At 39.6% G+C, this 26,446-nt stretch overlaps 1 protein-coding gene across 3 annotated transcripts; it reads right to left on the bottom strand.

Annotated features, from left to right (window-relative positions):
- Positions 1 to 4,524: 4,524 nt before the first annotated feature.
- Positions 4,525 to 25,649, bottom strand: LOC124386379 (MICOS complex subunit MIC27-like). Of its 3 annotated transcripts, none has more exons than XM_046850190.1 (9): positions 25,516 to 25,649; positions 25,167 to 25,277; positions 18,641 to 18,763; positions 10,490 to 10,544; positions 9,921 to 10,019; positions 9,627 to 9,718; positions 9,437 to 9,529; positions 6,165 to 6,477; positions 4,525 to 4,851 (listed from the first exon to the last, which is right to left on the bottom strand). In XM_046850190.1, the coding sequence occupies exons 1-9, from the start codon at positions 25,522 to 25,524 to the stop codon at positions 4,754 to 4,756; spliced, it is 993 nt and encodes a 330-aa protein (XP_046706146.1). In that variant the 5' UTR covers positions 25,525 to 25,649; the 3' UTR covers positions 4,525 to 4,753. The 3 variants fall into 3 exon arrangements, with proteins under 3 accessions (XP_046706146.1, XP_046706147.1, XP_046706148.1); XM_046850191.1 differs by having other exon boundaries at positions 25,176 to 25,277; XM_046850192.1 differs by lacking the exons at positions 18,641 to 18,763; positions 25,167 to 25,277; positions 25,516 to 25,649 and having other exon boundaries at positions 9,921 to 10,101.
- Between the last annotated feature and the right edge of the window lie 797 nt (positions 25,650 to 26,446).

Raw genomic sequence — 26,446 nt, 5'->3', positions numbered from 1 at the left:
TCCAAAATCATTGGCATTAAATAACAGTCATTAATCTTTTTGAATATGTTTGTTCTAGATTTGCACACCTAGAGTGGGAAAACCAGTCAGTATCTGATGTGACCACCATTTGCCTCACGCAGTGCAACACATCTCCTTTGCATAGAGTTGAACAGGTTGTTGATTCATACTGCAGCATACTGGGCTGGTTCATTTCACATTCAATTTACAGGGTTAAATTTAATCCTGGTGGACATTCCTGCAATCAGAATGCCAATTGCACGCTCCCTCAAAACTTGCGTACATATACATTATTTATATATATATATATATATATATATATATATATATATATATATATATATATATATATATATACATACACACACACACACACACCCAAAGTGTGCCAAGAAAATATCCCTCACACCATTACACCACCACCACCAGCCTGATGATTTGACGCCAAATTCTGACCCTACCATCCGAATGTCGCAGCAGAAATCGAGACTCATCAGACCAGGCAACCAGACCACTCATCAGACCGTTTTTCCAATCTTCTATTGTCCAATTTTGGTGAGCCTGTGCGAATTGTTGCCTCAGTTTCCTGTTCTTAGCTGTCAGGTGTGGCACCCGGTGTGGTCTTTTGCTGCTGTAGTGCGTTCAGAGATGCTCTTCTGCATACCTCGGTGGTAAAGAGTGGTTATTTGAGTTACCGTTGCCTTTCTATCAGCTCAAACCAGTCTGGCCATTCTCCTCTGACCTCTGGCATCAACAAGGCCTTTGCGCTCACAGACCTGCCGCTCACTGGATATTTTCTCTTTTTCGGACCATTCTCTGTAAACCCTAGAGATGGTAGTGCGTGAAAATTCCAGTAGATCAGCAGTTTCTGAAATATTTAGACCAGCCCATCTGGCACCAACAACCATGCCACGTTCAAAGTCACTTTAATCACCTTTCTTCCCCATTCTGACACTTGGTTTGAACTGCAGCAGATCGTCTTGACCATGTCTACATGCCTAAATGCATTGAGTTGCAGCCATGTGATTGGCTGATTAGAAATTTGTGTTAACGAGCAGTTGGACGGTGAGAGTGTATAATATATATAAATATATATATATATATATATAAATATAATCACACGCACACGCACACACACACACACACACAGAGGGTCTCATAAAGGTTTAGCAGTATAGATTTACTGTCCTCTAAAAAATGACTTTATTGTCTAAATAGCTGGCAACAAAAGTGAGTACACCTAAGTGAACATGTAAAAACTGTGCCCAAAGTGTCAATATTTTGTGTGATCACCATTGTTAACTTGCACTGCCTTAATACTCCTGGGGATGGAATTCACCAGAGCTACATGTTAGCAGGATGTTAGCAGTGGTGGACGAAGTACATAAAGCATGTAGGGTTGGTATTTTAAATGTTGGTACTATGACTGGTAAAGGGAAAGAGATAGCTAATATCATGGAGAGGAGAAAGGTAGATATTTTGTGTGTTCAAGAGGCCAAGTGGAAGGGAGTAAGGCCAGGAACATTGGAGGTGGGTTTAAACTGTTCTATCATGGTGTGGATGGAAAGAGAAATGGTGTAGGGGTGATTCTGAAGGAAGAGTACAGTAAGAGTGTAGTGGAGGTGAACAGAGTTTCTGATAGGGTGATGATCGTGAAGCTGGAAGTTGAAGGGGCGATGATAAATGTCATCAGTGATTATGCTCCACAAATGGGTTGTGAGATGAAGAAGAAGGAAAATTCTGTAGTGAGTTGAATAAAGTGGTAGATGGTGTATCTAGGAATGAAAGATTGGTGATTGGGGCAGATTTCAATGGGCATGTAGGTGAAGGGAACAGAGGTGATGAGGAGGTGATGGTTAGGTATGGCTTTAAGGAGAGGAATATGGAAGGGCAGATGGTGGTAGCTTTTGCTAAAAGGATGGAAATGGCAGTGGTAAATACTTATTTCAAAAAGAAGAAGAAGCATAGGGTGATGTACAAGAGTGGAGGAAGGTGTAGCTAGAAAGCATCGGATGGTGATCAGTAGGATGGTTTTGGAGGTGAAGAAGAAGAGGAGGAGAGTGAGGACTGAAAGAACAATAAGATGGTGGAAACTGAACGGAAGACTGTAGTGTGAAATTCAGGGAAGAGGTGCTGGATGATTGGGCAACTACTGCAGAAGTAATAAGAGAGACAGCTAGAAAGGTACTTGGTGTGACATCTGGAAATAGAAAGGAAAACAAAGAGACATGGTGGTGAAATGAGGAAGTGCAGGAAAGCATAAGGAGAAAGAGGTTGGCAAAACAGAATTAGGATCAACAGAGTGATGAGAAAAGTAGGCAGGAGTACAAGGAAATGCGGCAGCAGATAGAGAGGGATGTGGCGGAAGCCAAGGAAAAGGCATATGAGGTGCTGTATGAGAAGTTCGACACTAAAGAAGGAGAAAATTATTTGAACCGATTGGCCAGGCAGAGGGACCAAGCTGAGAAGGATGTGCTGCAAGTTAGAGCAATAAAGGATGGAGATGGAAATGTGTTGACTAGTAAGGAGAGTGTGTTGAGAAGATGGAGGGAGTATTTTGAGCAGCTAATGAACTTCCAGCTAGTGAAGCAGGAAGTGGATAGGATTAGTAAGGAGGAAATGAGAGAAGCTATTAAAAGGATGAAGAGTGGAAAGTCGGTTGGACCAGATGACATACGGGTAGAAGCATGGAGATGTTTAGGCGAGATGGCAGTGGATTTTTTAATAAGATTGTGTTTGGAAGGTGAGAGGATGCCTGAGGAATGGAGGAGTGTGCTGGTACCGATCTTTAAGAACATGGGAGATGTGCAGACAGTAACTAGACAGTAACTACAGGAAAATAAAGTTGATCAGTCACACCATGAAGTTATGGGAAAGAGAAGTGGAAGCTAGGCTGAGAGAAGAGGTGATTATCTGTAAGCAGCAGTATGGTTTTATGCCGAGGAAAAGCACCACAGACCCAGTATTGGCTTTGAGAATGTTGATGGAGAAGTATAGAGAAGGTCAGAAGGAGTTGCATTGTGTGTTTGTGGATTTAGAGAAAGCGTACAACAGGGTGCCAAAAGAGGAGTTGTAGTACTGTAAGAGAAAGTCAGGTGTGCAAGTGAAGTATGTGAGGGTGGTGCAGAACATGTGGAACATGCAGAACATGCAGAACATGCAGAACAGTGTGACAGCAGTGAAGTGTGCAGTGGAAAAGACAGACTGGTTCAAGGTGGAGGTTGGACTGCATCAAGGATCGGTTTTGAGCCCTTTCCTGTTTGCAGTGGTGATGGACAGGTTGAAGGACAAGGTCAGACAGGAGTCATTTTGACTATGATGTTTGCGGCTGATATTGTGATTTATGGGGAGCAGGTTGAGAAGAGCCTAGAGAGGTGAAGGTACTGGAGTTAGAATGAAAGTTAGTAGGAGTAAGACAGAGTACATGTGTGTGAATGAGAGGGAGGGCAGTGGAGTGGTGCAGTTGCAGGGAGAAGAGGTGGTGAAGGTGGAGGAGTTCAGGTACCTGGGGTCAACAGTGCAAAGTAATGGAGCGCGTGTTCAAGTGAATAAAAAAGTGCAGGCAGGGTGGAGATGGTGGAGAAGAGTTGCAGGAGTGATTTGTGATAGAAGGATATCTGCGAGAGTGAAAGGAAACGTTTATGAGACTGTTGTGAGACCCACGATGTTGTATGGTTTAAAGACAGTGGCATTGAGTAAAAGACAGGAGGTGGAGCTGGAGGTAGCAGGGCTGAAGATGTTGAGGTTTTCGTTGGGAGTGACGAGGATGGACAGGATTAGAAATTAGTTTATTAGAGGGACAGCGCATGTAGGTCGTTTTGAAAACAAGGTGAGGGAGGCGAGATTGAGATGGTTTGGACATGTGTAGAGGAGGCATTGCTGAGGATGGAGCCACCAGGAAGGAGGAAAAGAGGAAGACCAAGGAGGCGGTTAATGGATGTGGTGAAGGAAGACATGCAGGTAGTTGGGTTGAAAGAGGCAGATGTAGAGAACAGAGGGGTATGGAGAGGGATGATCCGCTGTGGTGCCCCTTAATGGGAGAAGCCGAAAGAAAAAGAAGTGAGGTACAGCTGTTATCACTTAGGGTGTTTTTAATTCTGTTGCTAGCTATTTTGACAATAATGAGTTATTATTCAGAGGATGGCAAATATGCACTGCTATACCATCTGCACATTGACTACTCAAATATATCCAAGTTTAATTTTAATAATATTGTCTCTTTAGGAGTTATACTAAAATGGTTGCTGAAACGTGAGAGGTGTACACACTTTTGTGAAATTCTTATAAATCATCTCCTATTCATCTCAAACCAAAATCGCCAATTATCAAAGCACAAAATCACAGTTAGTGGCCATGATGTTCCAATATCCTCAATACAGTATATCATGGGCCCTGTGCCATGTTCCTCTTTGGAAAAACTGTCACTGTTTAAATGTCCACAAAAGTGAATCATTAAGGGACGGTAAGCAAAAGGTCTATAATTAGAGGATAAAGCATACAAACTAAAATATATTTGTACATCAATCAATAACAAAAAATTTTATTATTTAATAACTTACTGTTATTTCAATACTTATATCTGGTTAATATTTGGTTTACTGGTGCATGTGAACTGCACATGAAACACAAAAAAATCAGTATCACTGATTACTATGTTCATCACTAGAATCAACTTTGGTAAATTACACAAAGCAGATATAAGTAGAGTAAATAAATGGATGAATCAATGTTCTGTTCTTTGCTCATGCTTTGTTCAGCTGCGTGTGCTGTAAAGGTCAGCATCTTCTGGGTTAGACTGTCCAAAGTCCTTTAGGTTGAGATCTGCTACATGTGCTTGCTTCTCTGGGAAAACTGACAAAAGAGAATTGTAACAATCATAAGGATTCAATTAAATTAAATAATAATTATAATGAAACAATTAATAATTATACATTAAACTTTAACATTAAGGGTTTGTGTAATAAGGACAATGCCCGATCCGAAATTTCAGGAAAATATTAAATTATTAAATTGGCTCCCAAAAGTAAAATACTAATGATGTATAAAGCACTGAATGAGTCACCATGTCTACTTTGTTCAAAAGGTGTAGGCAATTTTATATTTGTCATCCTCCCCCATTCTCACACGTTCACTCACGTGGGCTCTCATCCCATATATCCTGCATGTCCGTGTTATCTTCTGGCTCTTTCTTTTAGATATGCTGCCATAGCGCGTCTTTAACTGTACCATAATGACACTGTACAGTATCATTAACATTTATATAAGAATAAGAATATGGATACTTCATAATTTATATTACCCTTTTCCTGTCATCCCTCTTCTCTCTCTCGCTCTCTCTCTCTCTCTCTCTCTCTCTCTGTACAGCGTCTTTAACTTTTATCTAAAAAACTTTTATCTTTTATCTGCCTGATTTATCCTGACACCCTGCCTCTGGACACCGTTCTTTTCAATTGAAGACCAGTCTGTGCAGCTGGGGATGTTTCCACATCAACAGCCTAAAGATCAATTAAATTACTGAGCAACACAAAAACTTTGAGGATGGATTTATACTGTAATTAATATCAGCAGTCTGCTACAAGGGCTCAGGAAAACAGGTTACATGTAATTGCCTAGCACTGCACACCTTAACAATAATAAACTGTAAAAAATTGACATTCTGTGCCACCCAGAAGATGGGTTCCCTTTCGAGTCTGGTTCCTCTAAAGGTTTCTTACTCAAGCCATCTCAGGGACTCACCTCTGACTTGCTCATTAGGGACCAACGTACAATTAATTATAAGGAACAAACAGTCTTTTATTTATGTTTTTCTGTTATATTTTATTACCGTGTAAAGCTGCTGTTAAAAGCGCTATACAAATAAAAATGTATTTAAATGAATTAAAATGAATTGAAAATCTGTGAAAGGGCATCTTTATTATATGCTTTTTAATGTATGAAGAATTGCTTTTCCTCTCTGTTAAATACATTTTCACTGATTAACAAAAACAGATGTGTGTGCTACGTGTGTGTGATTTTAAATAATCCAAACTTGAGATTTTGATGATGTGAATAGAGCTAAAATGTAAAATTTATAAGGGCACACAATAAATGACAAAATCAATATTATTATGTCATAAACCAGGCTTAAAATTAGATTTAGGCTTTAAGTTGTAATGATTATTTACCTGTGGGAGTTTGGGGCTCTCCTGAGAACTGCAAAGATGGAATCTCTGGTTGGCTCTCAGCAGTAAGCGATGATGCTGAGGAGGGTTTGCCCTCAGCAGTTACCACCAAAAGTTCCTCATCAGCAAAAGGACTACTGCTGTGTGGAACAGGTAATGGGGCCTGGACCAGGTAATGATTATCAGGCAAGTGGCTTAAACTTGACTTAGATGGAGCAGGGACCTCATGGAAGAGTTCATTTGTTCCTATAGCTTGAGCCAAATCACTGACTGGGATATCCAGAGTATTTTCCATGGCTTCAGATGATGGTGCTGTCTTAGTTGAAAAAAATACAGCAAATGGTTAAAAAAAGTATACTTTAGGGAACCAGACAGTTTACTGACAATCTCAATAAAACATCATCTTCCTTCGGCTGCTCCCATTAGGGGTCACCACAGTGGATCATCTGTCTCCATAATACCCTGTCCTCTACATCTTCCTATTTCAAACCAACGACCTGCATGTCTTCCTTCACCATATTCATAAACCTCCTTCTTGGCCTTTTCTTTTTTCTCCTCCATAGCAGCTCCATTCTCAGTATTCTTCTACCAATATAACCCATGTCTCTCTTCTGCACATGTTAAAACCATCTCAATCACTCTTCCCTCACCTTATCTTTAAAACATCCTACATGCACGGTCCCTTTAATAAACTCGTTTCTAATCCTGTCCATCCTCATCACTCCCAGTGAAAATCTCTGCATCTTTAACTCCAATGTCACCTCCAACTCCGCCTACTGTCTTTTAGTCAATGCCACTGTCTCTAAACTTTACAACATAGCAGGTCACACCAAAGTCCTATAAACTTTCCCTTTCACTCTTGCAGATACCCTTCTATCACAAATCACTCCTACCTCTCTTTTTCACCCACTCCACCCTGCCTGCACTCTTTTCTTCACTTCTCTAACACATTACTTTTGCACAGTTAAATCCAGGTACATAAACTCGTACACCTTCACCACCTCTTCTCCATGCAACCCCTCCACTCCACTTCACTGCCCTCCCTCTCATTCACACAAATGTGCTCGGTCTTGATCCTACTGACTTTCATTCCCTTTGTTGGCACATACCTCCACCTCCACCCTCTTCCCCCTCTCCTTTTCCTCCTTTGGCCAACAGTAGCCCAATTTCCATTGGACCCTATTGGCTAACATTATCTCTGGTGGTCGGTGGTAAACCCGGCCTCGAGAGATCCTGTATGAAATTCAGGTTTGTGATCAGCATATTTGATTTGGCACGTTTTTTACGCTGGATGCCCTTTCTAACCTTTTGCTTTCTTATATATATATATATATATATATATATATATATATATATATATATATATACAGGGAGTGCAGAATTATTAGGCAAATGAGTATTTTGACCACATCATCCTCGTTATGCATGTTGTCTTACTCCAAGCTGTATAGGCTGGAAAGCCTACTACCAATTAAGCATATTAGGTGATGTGCATCTCTGTAATGAGAAGGGGTGTGGTCTAATGACATCAACACCCTATATCAGGTGTGCATAATTATTAGGCAACTTCCTTTCCTTTGGCAAAATGGGTCAAAAGAAGGACTTGACAGGCTCAGAAAAGTCAAAAATAGTGAGATATATTGCAGAGGGATGCAGCAGTCTTAAAATAGCCAAGCTTCTGAAGCGTGATCATCGAACAATCAAGCGTTTCATTCAAAATAGTCGACAGGGTCGCAAGAAGCGTGTGGAAAACCAAGGCGCAAAATAACTGCCCGTGAACTGAGAAAAGTCAAGCGTGCAGCTGCCAAGATGCCACTTGCCACCAGTTTGGCCATATTTCAGAGCTGCAACATCACTGAGTGCCCAAAAGCACAAGGTGTGCAATACTCAGAGACATGGCCAAGGTAAGAAAGGCAGAAAGTCGACCACCACTGAACAAGACACACAAGCTGAAACGTCAAGACTGGGCCAAGAAATATCTCAAGACTGATTTTTCTAAGGTTTTATGGACTGATGAAATGAGAGTGAGTCTTGATGGGCCAGATGGATGGGCCCGTGGCTGGATTGGTAAAGGGCAGAGAGCTCCAGTCCGACTCAGACGCCAGCAAGGTGGAGGTGGAGTACTGGTTTGGGCTGGTATCATCAAAGATGAGCTTGTGGGGCCTTTTCGGGTTGAGGATGGAGTCAAGCTGAACTCCCAGTCCTACTGCCAGTTTCTGGAAGACACCTTCTTCAAGCAGTGGTACAGGAAGAAGTCTGCATCCTTCAAGAAAAACATGATTTTCATGCAGGACAATGCTCCATCACACACGCCCAAGTACTCACAGCGTGGCTGGCAAGAAAGGGTATAAAAGAAGAAAATCTAATGATATGGCCTCCTTGTTCACCTGATCTGAACCCCATTGAGAACCTGTGGTCCATCATCAAATGTGCGATTTACAAGGAGGAAAACAGTACACCTCTCTGAACAGTGTCTGGGAGGTTGTGGTTGCTGCTGCACGCAATGTTGATGGTGAACAGATCAAAACACTGACAGAATCCATGGATGGCAGGCTTTTGAGTGTCCTTGCAAAGAAAGGTGGCTATATTGGTCACTGATTTGTTTTTGTTTGGTTTTTGAATGTCAGACATGTATATTTGTGAATGTTGAGATGTTATATTGGTTTCACTGGTAAAAATAAATAATTGAAATGGGTATGAATTTGTTTTTTGTTAAGTTGCCTAATAATTATGCACAGTAATAGTCACCTGCACACACAGATATCCCCCTAAAATAGCTAAAACTAAAAACTACTTCCAAAAATATTCAGCTTTGATATTAATGAGTTTTTTGTGTTCATTGAGAACATGGTTGTTGTTCAAATTAAATCCTCAAATAAAATTAATCCTCAAAAATACAACTTGCCTAATAATTCTGCACTCCCTGTATATATATATATAAAAAACAACAACTTTCAACAGAGTTGTAGGGTTATTTATCTTAAATTTTAATCTAGCATACCAGTGCAGATTTATTCATTGCTAGAGACTCAAAACACTTTTGTACGTCACTCTGGACAAGGGCCTTAAATGCCACTAATGTAAATGTAAATATCATGCAATGCCCTTCCTAATGGCTGTGTTATATCTCATGAAACATATTTGGGTTATTTGTGGGTTGTATGACAAGTTTTCTTTTGTGAAAATATTTGAGTGGGTGAATACATCAAAACAAACTATTAAACAATTTGAACAAGACAGGTATAAAATGTATACATCTTTATGTATGTAATCACCTTTGAACTATCAGGCAATGTGTCCCGTTTCCACAATGATGCAACAGTTGAGCTTGTCCACTTTGAGGCTGAATACATTTTCTTTCCACTTACCTAAATAAGTGGAATGAGTCAAATATAACAGAATCTAGATGTATTAATTGCAAAACCATAATGGCTGAACAGCACCTAGACTTTAATAGCATTTCACCTTTAACATGGCAATAGTCTGTACAGGGTAACACACAGCAAACCCGGCAGACACCAAACTCAATGGCAGTCCCAATCTCTTTAGGTAGGACCCTAAACCCAAAAAGAAAACAAGGTTTAAACCTTAACTTTTATGAAAATACCTTGTCATTATTTTTTAAGCAAACACCATGTGCAAGCAAATAAAAATAAATACCTATTAATTTTATTTTGTTTCATGTATTTATTCAGAACTAAGCTTCTAAAACTTTAAGAAGCCATTATGGTGGTATTTAATGTGAGTATATTTATTCACCTTTTCTTGCAAGAATCACACCAGCAAAACCAGACATTGCAATAACAGAAATCCTAGGCCCAAATCCAGAGGAAGGGTCCTTAATGAAGTAGTACACATCTGTGAAAAAGGCATTGTGGTGGGGAAAAATATGAATAATATGGTTTGAGCCTGGGGTTCCCAACTTTTTCATCAATGGTTTCTATGGCAAGAAAGATAGCAAGCAAGAAGGAGCGTAACTTATGAGTCAGTTTTATTTTTAATGATACAGAAATATTTGATTATAGACAAGATTAGCTAATAGATAACGATAAATGTTAATATATTAGTTACCACAATAATTAGGTGTTGACCATGACAACATGGTTGACTATGATGTGTGGTGCTGTTGCTGGTAACAGTAGAGACAAATAAACTATCAATATATTTTGTATGCAGCAAGTGTAAAAAGGTACACAGCAGTTAAGAGTGCATTTGAAAGTAAGAAGCAGCCCCGGTGTATATATGATTGCAGGAAGCAGCACAAAAAAAAAATAACCTAGTGTGGTTGTTCGGAAAATCAGAAAAAAAAAAGTTTTTTTTTTTCTTACCTTCTCCACCATGGTAGAGATTTACAGCTGTAACTTTAACAGACCCATAAGCGCTCTGAGCAAACACAAAACCACATACAACGTCACTCGATTCTGTAACCCAGGGTTTACTGCAATAACACCCCCACCCCACACACAGCAAGTACACATTATAATTAACTACAAGTGTGATTAACAATAACAAAATACATAAATAACATTCATAAAAGTGAATACACCCATCACATTTCAGCAACCATTTTATTACATGTTCTCAAGGGACAATACTATAGAAATAAAAATTGGATTTACTTGTATAGCTTGTATAGAAGTACAGATTTACTGTCCCCTAAAAAAAAACACAACTCAACATTATTGTCAAAATAAACGGCAACTAAAAATGAGCATACCCTAAGTCCGAACTGTGTCCAAAGTGTAAATATTGTGTGTAAGCACTATTATTATCTGGCACAAGTTGCTGCTAGGATCCTCTTCCACTCCATAATGATATCACAGAGCTGCTGGATGTTAGACACATGACGCTTTTCCACCTTCCGCTTGAGGATGGCCCACAGGCGCTCAATAGGGTTCAGGTATTGAGACATACGTGGCCACCCCATCACCCTCAGCAAGGCAGTTGTCTTGGTGGTGGGTTTGAGGTCATTTTTGTTTTTTCATTTATGTTGGAAAACTGTCATTTGGCCCAGTTTCTAAAAGGGAACATGTTCTGCTTCAGAATTTCACAGTACATTTTAAAAACCATATTTCCTTCAATGAACCAAGCTCCCCAGTTCCAGCAGCACTTATGCAGCCCCAGACCATGATGCTGCCACCACAATTTTTGACTGTAGGCAAGACAGTTTTCTTGGTACTCCCCACCAGGGTGTTGCCACACATGCTGGACACAGCCTAAACCAAACAATTTTATCTTACTGGAACCATGTCCTGTGGTTTGATGAAACTAAGTTATGCTCTTGTACAGATTGTCTTCAGCAAACTATTTGCAAAACAGCTTCAGAAAAGGCTTCCTTCTTGGACGGCGGCCATGCAAACCGACTTGTTGCAGTGTGCGGTGTATGGTCTAAGCACTGACAAGCAGACTTTCCACTTTTGTAACCTCTAAAGCAATGCTGGCAGCACTCATGCATCTGTTTTTTATAGCCAGCTTTAGCACCTGGCGCACAGCACAAGGACTCAACTTTTTGATTGACCCTTGCGAGGCCTGTTTCAAGTGGAACCCATTTTGGAAAACCTCTGTATAGTCCTGGCCACTGTACTGTAACTCAATTTCAGGGCGTTACCGATTTTCTTATAGCCAACCCCATCTTTGTGGAGAGCAACAATTCTAATTCTCAAATCTTTAGAGTGCTCTTTGAAAAGAGGTGCCATGTTGAACATCCAGTGTTCAGTATGAGAGATTTGTACTCAAAAAAACAAATTATAACTGCTCTTATATAAGATACATACATTTTTTATGGTCATGTCAAGCATACAAAAACATGAACATGACTAGGACATGGCTATTTGCATGGTTAAACAATGTATGGCTGTTATCACTAAGGGTGTACTCAGGTTTTTGCTAGGTATTTTGACAATGTTTTTCAGAGGAAAGTAAATCTATACTAATATTCAAGCAGCACATTGACTACTCAAATATAGCAAAAGTTTCATTTCTATAGTATTGTCCCTTAAGAAGATATAGTAAAATGGAAATGTGAGCGGTGTACTTTTGTATAAATACATAAAGGTGCATCAAAAAAAAGATTTGAATATCAATAAAAAGTTGATTTATTTTAGTAATTCAACAAAAACATGGAGGTGATCAGTCTGTGGTACTGCTGAGGTGCTATGGAAGCCCAGGTTTCTTTGACAGTGCCCTTCAGCTCATTTTTTGGTCTCTTGTTTCTCGTTTTCCTCTTGACAATAGCCCATAGATTCTCGATGGGGTTCAGGTTTGGCGAGTTTGCTGGCCAGTCAAGCACACCATCACCATTGTCATTTAAACAAATGTTTTTGTGATTTTGGCAGTGTGGGAAAGTGCCAAATCCTGCTGGAAAAATGAAATCAGCATCTCCACAAAGCTGGTCAGCAGAGGGAAGCAAGAAGTGCTGTAAAACATCCTAGTAGATGGCTGTGCTGACCTTGGACTTTATAAAACACAATGGACCAACACCAGCAGATGACTCCCCAAACCACCACTGACATTGCAAACTTTAAAGTGGACCTCAAGCAACTTGGACTGTGTCTCTCCCCTCTTCTTCCAGACTCTGGGATCCTGATTTCCAAATGAAATGGAAAATATTCTTTCCTTTTATCTGAAAGACGACTTTGGCCCACTGAGCCCACTTTGGCCCACTGAACAGTCCAGTCCTTTTTGTCCTTATCCCAGGTAAGACACCTCTGACGTTGTCTCTGGTTCAGCAGTGGCTTGACACAAGGAATGTGTCATATAATATAGAAGTTACATTTTTTGTATTCAATTACTAAAATAAACTTTTTCATGATATTCTAATGTATTGAGATGCACCTGTAATATGTATTATATACACATACACACAACCATGCACAGTGAGAGAAATAATTATTTGATCCTCTAATGATTTTGTGAGTTTACCCCCTTACAAATAAATAGTCTAGAATTTTTCTAGTAAAAAAAAAAAATAAATAAAAACATTTAATAAAGGTTATAAATTAATTCATATTTAATCGAATGAAACAAGTATTTGATCCTGTAACAAATTAGCAAGAATTTTGACTCCCACAGACCCAAAATTAGTTCTGTCCGTTTAGGAAAGTACTCCTAATATCAACTCGTTATGTGTATACAAGACAACGTCACAGAATCAATCTCTTCCATTCCAGCCTCTCCACCACCATGGGCAAGACCAGAGAGCTGTCAAAGGACATCAGAAACAAGACTGTAGACCTGAACGACCCTTCTTCAGTGTTCTGGCTGAGGCCAGGAGGACTCACCCAAGATTCTACAGTGCATAGCCCCATTCATTTGGTGAAGTCTTCCTATACCTTTTAGCAGAGAAACAGCCCCAAAGCAGAATGTTTCCTCCTCCATGTTTGACAGTGGGTATGGTGTTCTTGTGGTCATGTTCTGCATTTCTCTCCCTCTAAACATGTCGAATGGAGTTGATGCCAAAGAGCTCGATTTTGGTCTCATCTGACCACATCAACTTCTCCCAAGCCTTTACTAAATAATGTAGGTGTTCATTAGCAAAATATGCGGATCACAAATGAGAATTTCATACCGGATCGGTCGAGGCCCGGGTTAACAACGACCGACACAGGTATCGTTAGCCGACAGAGTACCGGTGGAAATTGGGCTACTGTTGGCCGAAGGAGGAGAAGGAGAGGAGGAAGACGTCTACTGAGACGGCAGGACCAGTGTAGGAGAGTGGCGTTTCGGGTTGGTACTTAAAATGTTGGTACTATGACGGGTAAAGGGAGAGAGATAGCTGATATGATGGAGAGGAGAAAAGTAGATATGTTGTGTGTTCAGGAGACCAAGTGGAAAGGGAGTAAGGCCAGGAACATTGGAGGTGGGTTCAAACTGTTCTATCATGGTGTGGATGGAAAGAAAAATGGTGATGGGTGATTCTGAGGGAAGAGTACAGTAAGAGTGTAGTGGAGGTGAAGTGAGTTTCAAACATGAAGCTGGAAGTTGAAGGGATGATGATAAATGTCATCTGTGCCTATGCTTCACAAGTTGGCTGTAAGATGGAGGAAAAGGAAATATCCTGGAGTGAATTAGATGAAGTGGTAGATGGTGTACCTAGGAAAGAACGATTGGTGATTGGGGCAGACTTTAATGGGCATGTTGGTGAAGGGAACAGAGGTGATGGGTAGGTATGGCCTTAAGGAGAGGAATGTGGAAGGGCAGATGGTGGTAGATTTTGCTAAAAGGATGGAAATGGCAGTGGTGAACACTTATTTTAAGAAGAAGGAGGATCATAGGGTGTCGTATAAGAGTGGAGGAAGGTGCACACAGGTGGACTATGTTCTATGCAGGAGATGCAACCTGAAGGAGATTGGAGACTGTAAGGTGTTGGCAGGGGACAGTGTAGCTAGACAGCATCGGATGGTGGTCTGTAGGATGGTTTTGGAGGCGAAGAAGAAGAGGAGGAGAGTGAGGACTGAAAGAAGAATAAGATGGTGGAAACTGAAGGAGGAAGAGTTTAGTGTGAGGTTCAGGGAAGAGGTCGGACAGGGGCTCGGTGGTGGTGGAGAGGTGCTGGATGATTGGGAAACTACTGCAGGAGTGATGAGGGAGGCAGCTAGAAAAGTACTTGGTGTGACATCTGGAAATAGAAAGGAAGACAAGGAGACGTGGTGGTGGAATGAGGAAGTGCAGGAGAGCATAAGGAGAAAGAGGTTGGCAAAACAGAAGTGTGATCGACAGAGTGATGAAAAAAGTAGGCAGGAGTACAAGGAGATGCAGCAGCAGGTAAAGAGGGATGTGGCAAAAGCCAAGGAAAAGATTCTGGAAGGTGGGAGGATGCCTGAGGAATGGAGAAGGAGTGTGCTGGTACCGATCTTTAAGCATAAGGGAGATGAGCAGACCTGCAGTAACTACAGGGGAATTAAGTTGATCAGTCACACCATAAAGTTATAGGAAAGAGTAGTGGAAGCCAGGCTGAGAGAAGAGGTGAACATCTGTGAGCAACAGTATGGTTTCATGCCGAGAAAGAGCACCACAGATGCCTAATTTGCTTTGAGGATGTTGATGGAGAAGTATAGAGAAGGACAGAAGGAATTGCATCGTGTATTTGTGGATTTAGAGAAAGCATACAACAGGGTGCCGAGAGAGGAGCTGTGGTATTGAATGAGGAAGTCAGGTGTGTCAGAGAAGTATGTGAAGATGGTGCAGGACATGTATGAGGACAATGTGACAGCAGTGAAGTGTGCAGTAGGAACGACAGACTGGTTCAGGTTGAGGGTTGGACTACATCAAGGATCGGCCCTGAGCCCTTTCCTGTTTGCAGTGGTGATGGACAGGTTGACGGGCGAGGTCAGACAGGAGTCTCCCTGGACTATGATGTTTGCAGATGATATTGCGATTTGTGGTGAGAGTAGTGAGCAGGTTGAGAAGAGCCTGGAGAGGTGGAGATATGCACTGGAGAGAAGGGGAATGAAAGTCAGTAGGAGTAAGACAGAGTACATGTGTGAATGAGAGGGAGGGCAGTGGAGTGGTGCGGTTGCAGGGAGAAGAGGTGGAGTTCAGGTACCTGGGGTCAACAGTGCAAAGTAATGGAGAGTGTGTTAGAGAAGTAAAGAAAAGAGAGCAGGCAGGGTGGAGTGGGTGGAGAAGAGTGACAGGAATGATTGGTGATAGTAGGGTATCGGCAAGAATGAAAGGGAAAGTTTATAAGACTGTGGTGAGACCTGATTTGTTGTATGGATTAGAGAGTCTTTCTCTCTGGAGGTAGCAGAGCTGAAGATGTTAAGGTTTTCGTTGGGAGTGACGAGGATGGACAAGATTAGAAATGAGTTTATTAAGAGGGACAGCGCATGTAGGATGTTTTGGTGATAAGGTGAGGGAGGCGAGATTGAGATGGTTTGGATATGTGCAGAGGAGGGACATGAATTATATTGGTAGAAGAATGCTGAGGATTTAGCCACCAGGTAGGAGGAAAAGAGGAAGGCCAAGGAGGAAGTTAATAGATGCGGTGAGGGAAGACATGCAGGTAGTTGGTGTGAAAGAGGCAGATGTAGAGGACAGGGTAGTATGGAGACGGATGATCCGCTGTGGCGACCCCTAATGGGAGCAGCCGAAAGAAGAAGAAGAAGAAGATGAAGATTAGCAAACCTCAGACGGACCTGTTAATGTGCATTCTTGAGCAGAAGGACCTTGGTCTGTTACCAATGGTTTTCTTGGTGACTGTGGTCCCAGCTCCCTTGAGATCATTAACAAGCTCCTCCAATGTAATTCTTGGCTGATCCCTCACCTTTCTCAGAATCATCTTTACCCCATGAGGTGAGATTTTTTGTGGAGCGCCAGAGTGAGGGTGATTGACTTATCTTGTATTCCTTCCATTTTTGAATGATCAAAGCTTCTTGCAGCCCATTTCAGCCTTGTGAAGGTCCACAATCTTGTCCCTGACATTCTATTTGGTTTTACCCATGGGGGTGGAAAGGTTTGAATGGAAGATATTGCTTCTGTGATGGGTGTCTTTTATACACATAAGGAGTTGATATTAGGAGTTCTTTCTTAAAGGGACAGGACTAATTTGGGTGGGTGGGAGTCAAAATTCTCACTGTTTGGTAGGGGATCAAATACTTATTTCACTCCAAATTTAAATAATTAAATAAATATAATAATAATAAAAATAATTTATCATTTACAAAATCAACAGGGAATCAAATAATTATTTCCCCCCCCCCCCCATGTAGAAATCCAGTTTACATGTAACTGCATAAATGCAATAATAAATTCTAAATAAGTTGAGACAGTGTGTAATTTATAAATAAAAACAGAATACAATAATTTGCAAAACTCAAATATACATTTAAAATTTTTGTTTACAATAAACTATAGAAGACAAATGTTAAAATGAGGAAATGTTCAATTTTAAATAAATAAATAAGATAATCCTGAATTTGATGGCTGCAGCATGTCTCATAAAAGTTGGGATGGGCAACAAAAGACTAAACAAATACGTGTTAGTAAAAGAAACAGCTGTATGAACATTTTGCACTAAGTTAATTAACAACAGGTATTTTATTGGGTATAAAAACCAATATCTTACAGAGGACCTTAGAGAGTACTTCAGAAGTAAAAATGGTTCACCAATGTCTACAAAAACTGTCTACAAACTGTGAAACAATATCAGAATAATATTCCTCAACATAAAACTGCAAAGATTTTGACAATTTTATTATCTACAGTGCATAATGTAATCCACAGATTTTGTGAATCTTTAGAAAAAGAGGTAATGGAACGACAAGGACAAATCAATATTTGATGCTCATGGTCTTTAGGCCCTCAGGTGACACTGCATTAAAAACAGGCATGATCAATGCTAGGGCTTAGAAAACCGTCCAGAAATCATGGACTGTGAACACAGTCAACTGTGTCAACAACAAATGCAGACTAAAGCTCTATTATTAAGCTCTGTGCAGCTGGGGATTTACATCTACAGCCTGGGGATCTACATCTACAGCCTGGGGATCCTTGACATTACAAAGTAACACAGGAGCTTTGAGGATGGATTTGGACTGTACTTCATCTCAACAGTCTGCTACACTGACTCTGGAATACAAGAATGCATTTAATCATTTATTCACACCTGAACATCTTTTAACTGTAATAAATGGACATTTGGTGCCACCCAGATGAGGATGGGTTCCCTCTCAAGGTTTCTTCCTTATGACATCTCAGGGAGTTTTTTCCTGTCCATTGTTGAAAGCGCTATACAAATAATACAAATTATTTGAAATTGAATTAAATATTATGCAAAAAAAAAAAAAAAATGACAACAATTCCTTCTCAGGACCAAAGCTCTTTTAAAATAGAAAGCGGAAAAAAAATGTTTAGTCAGATAAATGTACATTTTTACTCCTTTACGCCTCTGGACTAAAGAGGAGAGGGACTATCTGAGTTCCTATCAGTGCTCAGTTCACAACCCACAATACTTTAGCAAGACAATGCTACACTGCATGGCTTCATAGTCGAGGTGCTGCACTGGCCTGCCAGGAGACCAGAGTTTCACCAACTGAAAACATTTGACACATCATGAAAAAAAAAATTCACAGGACAAACATAAAGGACTGTTGAGGAGCTAAATTCTGTATGAGACACAAATGGGATAAAATCCTCTCCCAAAACTCCTACAACTGTTGTTCTCTGTTCCCAGCTGCACAAGGGATGCTACATGGACCTGTCCTAACATTTGAGACACACAGTGCCATAAAAATATACATTTTAATTATTCGTTTACATATTACACAGTGTCCCAACTTTTTTGGAATTGGGGTTTTTCACCAAATTTACCTTCTTTGATATATTCCAGTTCCCCATTTCTTGTTTTAGATATTCACCCAATTCACTAGTGTTTTAAATCAATACACTGGAAAATTTCCACATTAGGCTTGGCTCTGAAACTTCAGAACTGGTGTAATGAACCACTGTATTTTATGATCAAAACAAAATAGGATTCATACTTTAATTTTGTGCACATAGGACTGTAGACCTCCTCTGACTTTACCAAAACTACTCTGCAAAACTCCTTGCTGTTCTTCCAGATAGTGAAGCCTCTCCTGTGGCATGGTTGAGTAAATCGAGAGCTGAGGGGTAAAAAGAAAAGCAAAAATACATTTATTAAATTCATGATTTGACTGCAGCATACACAAACGGTGCAAACTTTGTCGCATATACCACCTGTCAATTCCCATTAAAAATATTTTTTGATTACATAAAATAGGTGGCATGTTCTAAGTTCTATTTCATCTTAAAGACAAAAGTCTTGACTTGGCTGTGCCACACCAATACTGTCAGAGTCAACCATATATTTACAATTTAAGCATATAGACGATTAACAATAAGGACTAGATCTGTATCTCCATCATAGCTACGTATGTGTTAAGTTGTACTTATTTTTAATTAGTTGTAGATGGTATCAATGTCTGTTCATAGCACATTTTAACACCTCTGACCCTCTACACATGTGATAAGGCATCCAAGTTCTCAGAGAAAACAAGCAAACCACAGTTCCTCGTCCTCAACCATTGACAGCATCTCCTGGAGTAAACATCTAAGCTAGTTTTCACCAGAAAAAAAAAAAAAAAGCAACAGCCTCGACTAAACCTAAACTCCCACCTGATGACTTCCAGGTCCCCTTCTCCACCAGAGATGGACCCAGGCTGCTGGCTCTGCTGGTGCTTGAAATATGTGCAGTGCAGTCAGCCAGGGTTTTCACATATACAGCGGGGAAAATAAGTATTTGGCACATCAGCATTTTTATCAGTCTTTCTAAGTGGGCTATTGACACACAATTTCCACCAGATATAGCCATCAAGCCAAATATTGAATTCATACAAAGAAATCAGAACATTTAAGTATACAAGTTGAGTCATAATAAATAAAGTGAAATGACACAGGGAATAAGTATTGAACACATGAATATAACAAGGTGCAAAATGGCATAGAAAGCCAGGAGATCACCTGAAATCTGTCAGTATTGAGAGAAACCCTGCCCTCTATCAGTACTAATTGATATCAGCTGCCTTAGTCCTAATTGATGGCCTATAAAGGCTTCTCATTACCCAGGAGGCACACAAGAAAGACTTCATGATGGGTAAAAGCAAATAAATCTTTGTAATCTTATCGTTGAAAAGCATTTTGATGGGAATGGAATAGGCACATTTCTAGAATGCTGAATGATCCTGTGAGCACTGTAGGGGCTATTATCCGGAAATGGAAAGAGCATCAGTTCACAATAAACCGGCCACGATCAGGTGCTCCACGTAAGATCCCTGTCCGAGGAGTCCAAAGAATAATCAGGAGAGTTCGCCAAGAGCCAAGAACCACTCGGGCAGAACTTTAGGAAGACCTTGCATCAGCAGGTACTGTTGTTTCAAAGAAAACTATAAGCAATGCACTGAACCGCCATGGCATCCATGCACGCTCACCACGCAAGACTCCATTGATGAACAAAAAGCATGTTGAGGCTCGGTTAAAGTTTGCGAAAGAGCATTTGGAGAAGCATGTGGATTATTGGGAGACTATAGTATGGTCAGATGAAAGCAAAATGTAACTTTTTGGCAGTCATTCTACACACCATGTTTGGAGAAGAAATGGCACTGCCCACCACCCCAAGAACACCATACCAACAGTTAAGTTTGGGGGTGGAAGCATCATGGTTTGGGGCTGCTTTTCAGCAAGGGGTACTGGCAGACTTCATATTATTGAAGGCAGGATGAATGGAGAAATGTACCGGGACATTCTGGATAAAAATCTGCTGCCATCTACCAGAAAGCTAAAAATGAAAAGAGGGTGGACATTTCAGCAAGACAATAATCCCAAACACAAGGCCAAGGAAACAATAAAGTGGTTTCAAAGAAAGAAAATCAAGTTGCTTGAATGGCCCAGTCAATCACCTGACCTAAATCCCATAGAAAATCTATGGAGAGAACTGAAGATCAAAGTTCATAAAAGAGGCCCAAGGAACCTTCAAGATTTAAAGACCATTTGTGTGGAAGAATGGGCCAGAATCACTCCTGATCAATGCAGACGACTGGTCTCTCCATACAAGTGGCATCTAGAAGCTGTAGGCTTTTCTACAAAGTATTAAATAAAGTGTGTTCAATACTTATTCCCTGTCATTTCACTTTATTTATTATGACTCAACTTAATACTAAATACTTAAATGTTCTGATTTCTTTTTATGAATTCAATATTTGGCTTAATGGCTACATCTGGTGGAAATTGTGTCAATAGCCCACTTAGAAATCCCATTACCGATAAAAATGCTGATGTGTCAAATACTTATTTTCCCCGCTGTATATTACATCTATTGTTAGCTCAAGCAGTTGGCCCATGTTTAAAATTTCCACTAATGTGCCAGTACCAAAGCAGAGTGCTGCAACAGTGCTGAACAACTTCCATCCAGTTGCCCCAAACCCTATGCTTTAATTGGACTGTGATCTGGAGAGGCATACATTTAAAGACTAGTCCTGTCGTTAACTTCTTTTCTGCACATTAATGCCAAATTGTCAACAATTACAACAAATTTGTTGTATACTCCTGTTCAATTTCTCTTGTACATTTTGTAGTCAGGAAAATATTACAGGGGGAGAAAAAATAAACTTTGGGTAAACAAGTACCATATATTAATTTGGGGGAGCTAATAGAGCTTTCATTCCTGTTCCACTCATTCAATATACTAAATAATGTGCATCACATTAATATAAAAAACGTAATATAGTGTATAGCAGGGGTCACCTACATGGTGCCCGTGGGAACATGAGTCGCCATAATATATTTTTAAAGAGAGCAAAATATTTAAAGTTATTTAAATTTGAGTTTATTTATTCTGGAATAATATTCCTGTCTGTTTTTATTCATATTTATGAAAAAAAAAAAAAAAAAACATTGTTTTCGTGTGTTCAATAAATGTTTATCCTGTTCGGCCTGCAACCTAAAGTTTGCTTTGAGTTTTGGCCCACTGTGCAATTGAGTTTGACACCCCTGACATAGATGAATATCATTAATTATTAATAATAACATATAATTAAAGGTAAATTGAGCAAATGTGTTATTTCAGTAGTGTAACAAACTGGTAGCCCTTCACATTAGTCGGTACCCAAGAAGTAGCTCTAGGTGTCAAAAAGGTTGGTGAGCCCTGGTGTATAGTATAGGGCTAAGCGATTACGTTTATTACCTTGATAAGTTGTACAATGACCTCAGGCTTGACAGAACCTGACACTGTGGCAACTTTACTGTCAAAGAGAAACAGTACGTTGTGTTGGACTATTTTGTCTTTTTAAAAATAAAAAAAAAACAAAAAATAAAAAAGATCCTGCTGCACAGCATCAGGTTTTGTGCAAAACCTGCCTTGCAAAGGTAGCAACACTACTAACCTGATTCAGCACTTAAACACTACATATTCATGTACGATAGTTGCAAAGCTTAAAACCCAAACACCAGTGTGTCAAGTAAGCCAAATAGCACCCGACAGGGATCACTGACAGACATTTTTAAAATTATAACTCCATATGAATGTACTTAAATATGGCACATGTAAATGACTCAAGCAGTAACGCAAAAGATATGATGCTGCTCAGTATGTTGACCAAGCCTGGGTTCACGGCTTTGATTAATGCACTGTATAAGCAGTACAGCATGCCCTTCCACACATATTTTAATCAGGTCGCCATACCAGAGTAACACAAGAAATGCTAACAGAGAGTCAGAAACAGCTGAGTTTAAAAAAAGAAAAGAAAAAGTGTTTAAGAAGTGCAATCCACATGTTTACATGTCATATACACTGTGTGCACAATTATTAGGCAAGTGATTATTTTGACCACATCATTTTATCCATAATTTCCAAGTCCAAGCTGTATAAACTTGAATGCTTATTGTATTTAATGCATATCAGGTGATGTGTATTTGTGTAACGAGGGAGGGTGTGGCCTAAGGAGATCAATTATGCAAGGTGTGCATAATTATTAGGCAGATTCTTCTCCTCAGGAAAAATGGGCTAAAAAAGAGATCTAACTGACTCTGAAAAGTCAAAAATTTTAAAAAGCCTTTCACAGGGATGCAGCACGCTTGAAATATCTAAGATATCGGGGCGTGATCACAGAATCATTAAACATTTTGTAGCAAATAGTCAACAGAGAAACATGTCGAGAAGAAAAGGCAAATTAACCGCCAAAGACTTGAGAAGAATCAAACATGAAGCTACCAGGAACACATTATCCTCCAGTGCTGCCATATTCCACAACTGGTGGGGTACTGGTATGGGCAGGTATTATTAAAGATGAGCTAGTTGGACCTTTTCGGGTTGAAAATGGACTCAAAATCAACTCTCAGACCTACTGCCAATTTTTAGAAGACACTTTCTTCAAGCAGTGGTACAGGAAGGTGGTGCATCTTTCAAGAAGACTTTTATTTTTATGCAAGACAACGCTCCATCACATGCATCAAAGTACTCCACTGCGTGGCTGGCCAGTAAAGGCCTTAAAGATGAAAAACTAATGACATGGACCCCTTCTTTACCTGACTTAACCCCTATTGAGAACTTTTGGGCCCTTCTTAAGCAGGAAATTTACAGTGAAGGTACACCTCTCTGAACAGTGTCTGGAAGGCTGTGGTTGCGGCGACACAAAAAGTTGATTTTGATCAGATCAAGAAACTGACTAACTCAGTGAATGGAAGGCTTGTGACTGTTATAGAAAAGAAGGGTGGCTATATTGGTCACTGAGGTTTTCTTTTTGAAATTTCAGAAATTTTTATTTGTAAATTGTAAGTTTGTTTATTATTCTCACTTTAACAGGTGAAAATAAACAGGTGAGATGGGAAAATCTTAGTTTTTCATTTAGTTGCGTAATAATTCTGCACACTAATAGTTGCCTTATAATGGTGTACATGTAGATATTCTCTTAAGAAAGCCAAAACTTCACTTTTACTACTTAAATGTTCAGGTTTGAGGGTTTGTTAACATTTTGATTTGACCAGGAGAACTGTAGATGTACAGTAACACAATCCTCAAAAATACAACTTGCCTAATAATTGTGCACACAGTGTATTTATTACAGTGACTTTGAATTACCTAAATACTGAGTGTGGTAAAGGCACAGATTTGCTTTTGTATTTCTGCAATCTATACTTACGTTTGTGTGATTTGGTACAGACTATCATAATGTATTCACCAGGCTTATTTGTAGGTGCATTATGTTGTCAGAAAAATTATTACATGCTTACAAGGCTCACCATTTTACAAATTATACAATACCATCATCTTTCGGCTACCCCCATTAGGGGTCGCCACAGCAGATCATCTGTCTCCATTATACTCTGTCCTCTACATCTGCCTCTTTCAAATCAACTACCTGCATGTCTTCCTTCACCACATGCATAAACCTCCTCCTTGGCCTTCCTCTTTTCCCTCTTTCTGGTGGCTCCATCCTCAGCATTCTCCTACCGATATACCCCATGCCCCTCCACTGCACATTTCCAAACCATCTCAATCTCGCCTTCCTTACCTTGTCTCCAAAACGTCCTACATGCTCCATCACTCTAATTAACTTGTTTCCAATCCTGTTTATCCTCGACACTCCCAATGAAAATCTCTGCATCTTCAACTCTGCTACCTCCAACTCCACCTCCTGTCTTTTAGTCAATGCCACTGTCTCTAAACCATACAACATCGCAGGTCTTACAACAGTCCTATAAACTTTCCCTTTCACTCTTGCAGATACACTTTACTTTGTGCTGTTCATCCCAGGTACATAAACTCCTCCACCTTCTCTCCCTGTAACTGCACCACTCCACTGTCCTCCCTCTCATTCACATACATGTACTCTGTCTTACTCCTACTGACTTTCATTCCCCTTCTCTCCAGCGCATGCCTCCACCTCTCCTGGCTCTTCTCCACCAGCTCCCCTACCCTCAACACAAATCACAATATCATCTGCAAACATCATAGTCCATGAAGACTCCTGTCTGACCTCGTCCGTCAACCTGTCCATCCCCACTGCAAAAAGGAAAGGGCTCAGAGCCCATCCTTGATGCAATATACTACTGTGATTGTAGTTATTTAAAAAAAAATAATAATAATTTATCTCAATTCACACATCGCCTAATTTCATCATAACATGTAGGTCTGGCCTGCAGAAAATAACATTTTATGTTTAATCTATCTAATATAGTTTTGGTCATACTACACAATGATTTACTCTTTGTTGAATAAAACAGAGCATATTAAATTAGATTATATTAGAAAATCCTTTAGCCCTAGTATAGTTTACTATAGTATAGTATAGTATAGTCAGAATTCCCAAATACACATCATTCGACGTATACGAACACTGGGACGCCCCAGATCCCACTTGGACCATGGTTCTAATGAACCTGACTTTCACGAATAAGTAAAGGAAGGAATCAAGCGTGTGTGTTGAATGTGTTGAAGAGTAAGTGAGTAATATATTATATAATTATATTTTAAAGAGTTTAGGTTTTTCTCCCATCGACTACCTGCTGAGGTGAAAGCCGCACTTCCGGTTTATCCTCGCTCATGCTGTAGACTCGCAAAGAAGCAAATCCCAGCACCACAGGAACTGCCACAACCTTCACCACCTGAAATGCGCATTTAAAACAATGGAAGCGCTGAATGTGGTAAACAAGTGAAAGGTGAGATATGTTGAGAAGTTGGCTCTGATGCACAATACTCTTTATAAATTGCAAATTCGCTGTTTTAATAATTTCACAATACTTTTTTATAGTCTACATTTGAACTTTGAAAATCACAAATTCATTTGTGGTTAATATCTATAAACCATTGCGCAGCTGAAATAATAATAATAATAAAAAATACCTTAGACATCTTGGGTTTTCCCACTGTAGATTTACAACCCAATCCTTCTTCTTCTACTGCTTCATGTTTACATTGTAGATAAATATGACTATTGCCACCCACCGGATGTACGGGGTAGTTATCTTATTTACTACACTACTGCCATCTGTCGTGCTTTCACTGTATTTGCAGCGGTTCTCATTAGGACAAACGCCATGTTTGCCAATTAGTGCTATTGCGTAAACTGTTTGCTAACTGGGACAGTCGCAGTAGATCTGTTCTGGTATAACTCACGAGCATCAGGTTGTGCAATCGCGACATAGTAATGGATTCAAATGAACCAGTGCAAACAAACAATAAATATCAAAGCAGCAAATAACAGCAGCATTAAATTATCACATTTTTAGTCACTGTTGTGATTTTCAGCAAATGAATATGCATTGTACAGCTATTCATATGTTTTTTCTTTTTTTTAATCAAGCCTGTTAGCTTGCTGCATTTTTCTGTTTCATTCTCTTTTTATAGCATTTGTCTACTACAACAGTGTTACTACAATGTGATTTAATGCGGCCGGCTTTACTACGTTCAAATGCTTGTTTTCAATCTTTGCATATTTAATTTATACATATCATTTAATTATTATGCTAAATTAAATGCATTATATATTCTTGATGTTGTATTATAATATTCTTCAATATTCTTCAATTTATATCTTCACAAATGAGCAAAATTAAAAAAATATACCCTAAACGATATCCAAGTTCCATTTCTATAGTATTGACACTAAGAAATATACTTAAATGGTGAAATGTGAGGGATGTACTACTTTTTGTGAGATACCTTACCTGAATTTTAATATAATAAAATTTAATGCATAATACTTTTACACAAAAGTAAAATTAGAAAATGAAATTATTGGCAAAAAAAAATTGTTGTAATGTTAGATATTTTG

Source organism: Silurus meridionalis, chromosome 5, assembly GCF_014805685.1.
Source record: "Silurus meridionalis isolate SWU-2019-XX chromosome 5, ASM1480568v1, whole genome shotgun sequence".
Taxonomy (NCBI): Eukaryota; Metazoa; Chordata; class Actinopteri; order Siluriformes; family Siluridae; genus Silurus; species Silurus meridionalis.
This window is presented reverse-complemented; position numbering and strand designations above follow the sequence as displayed.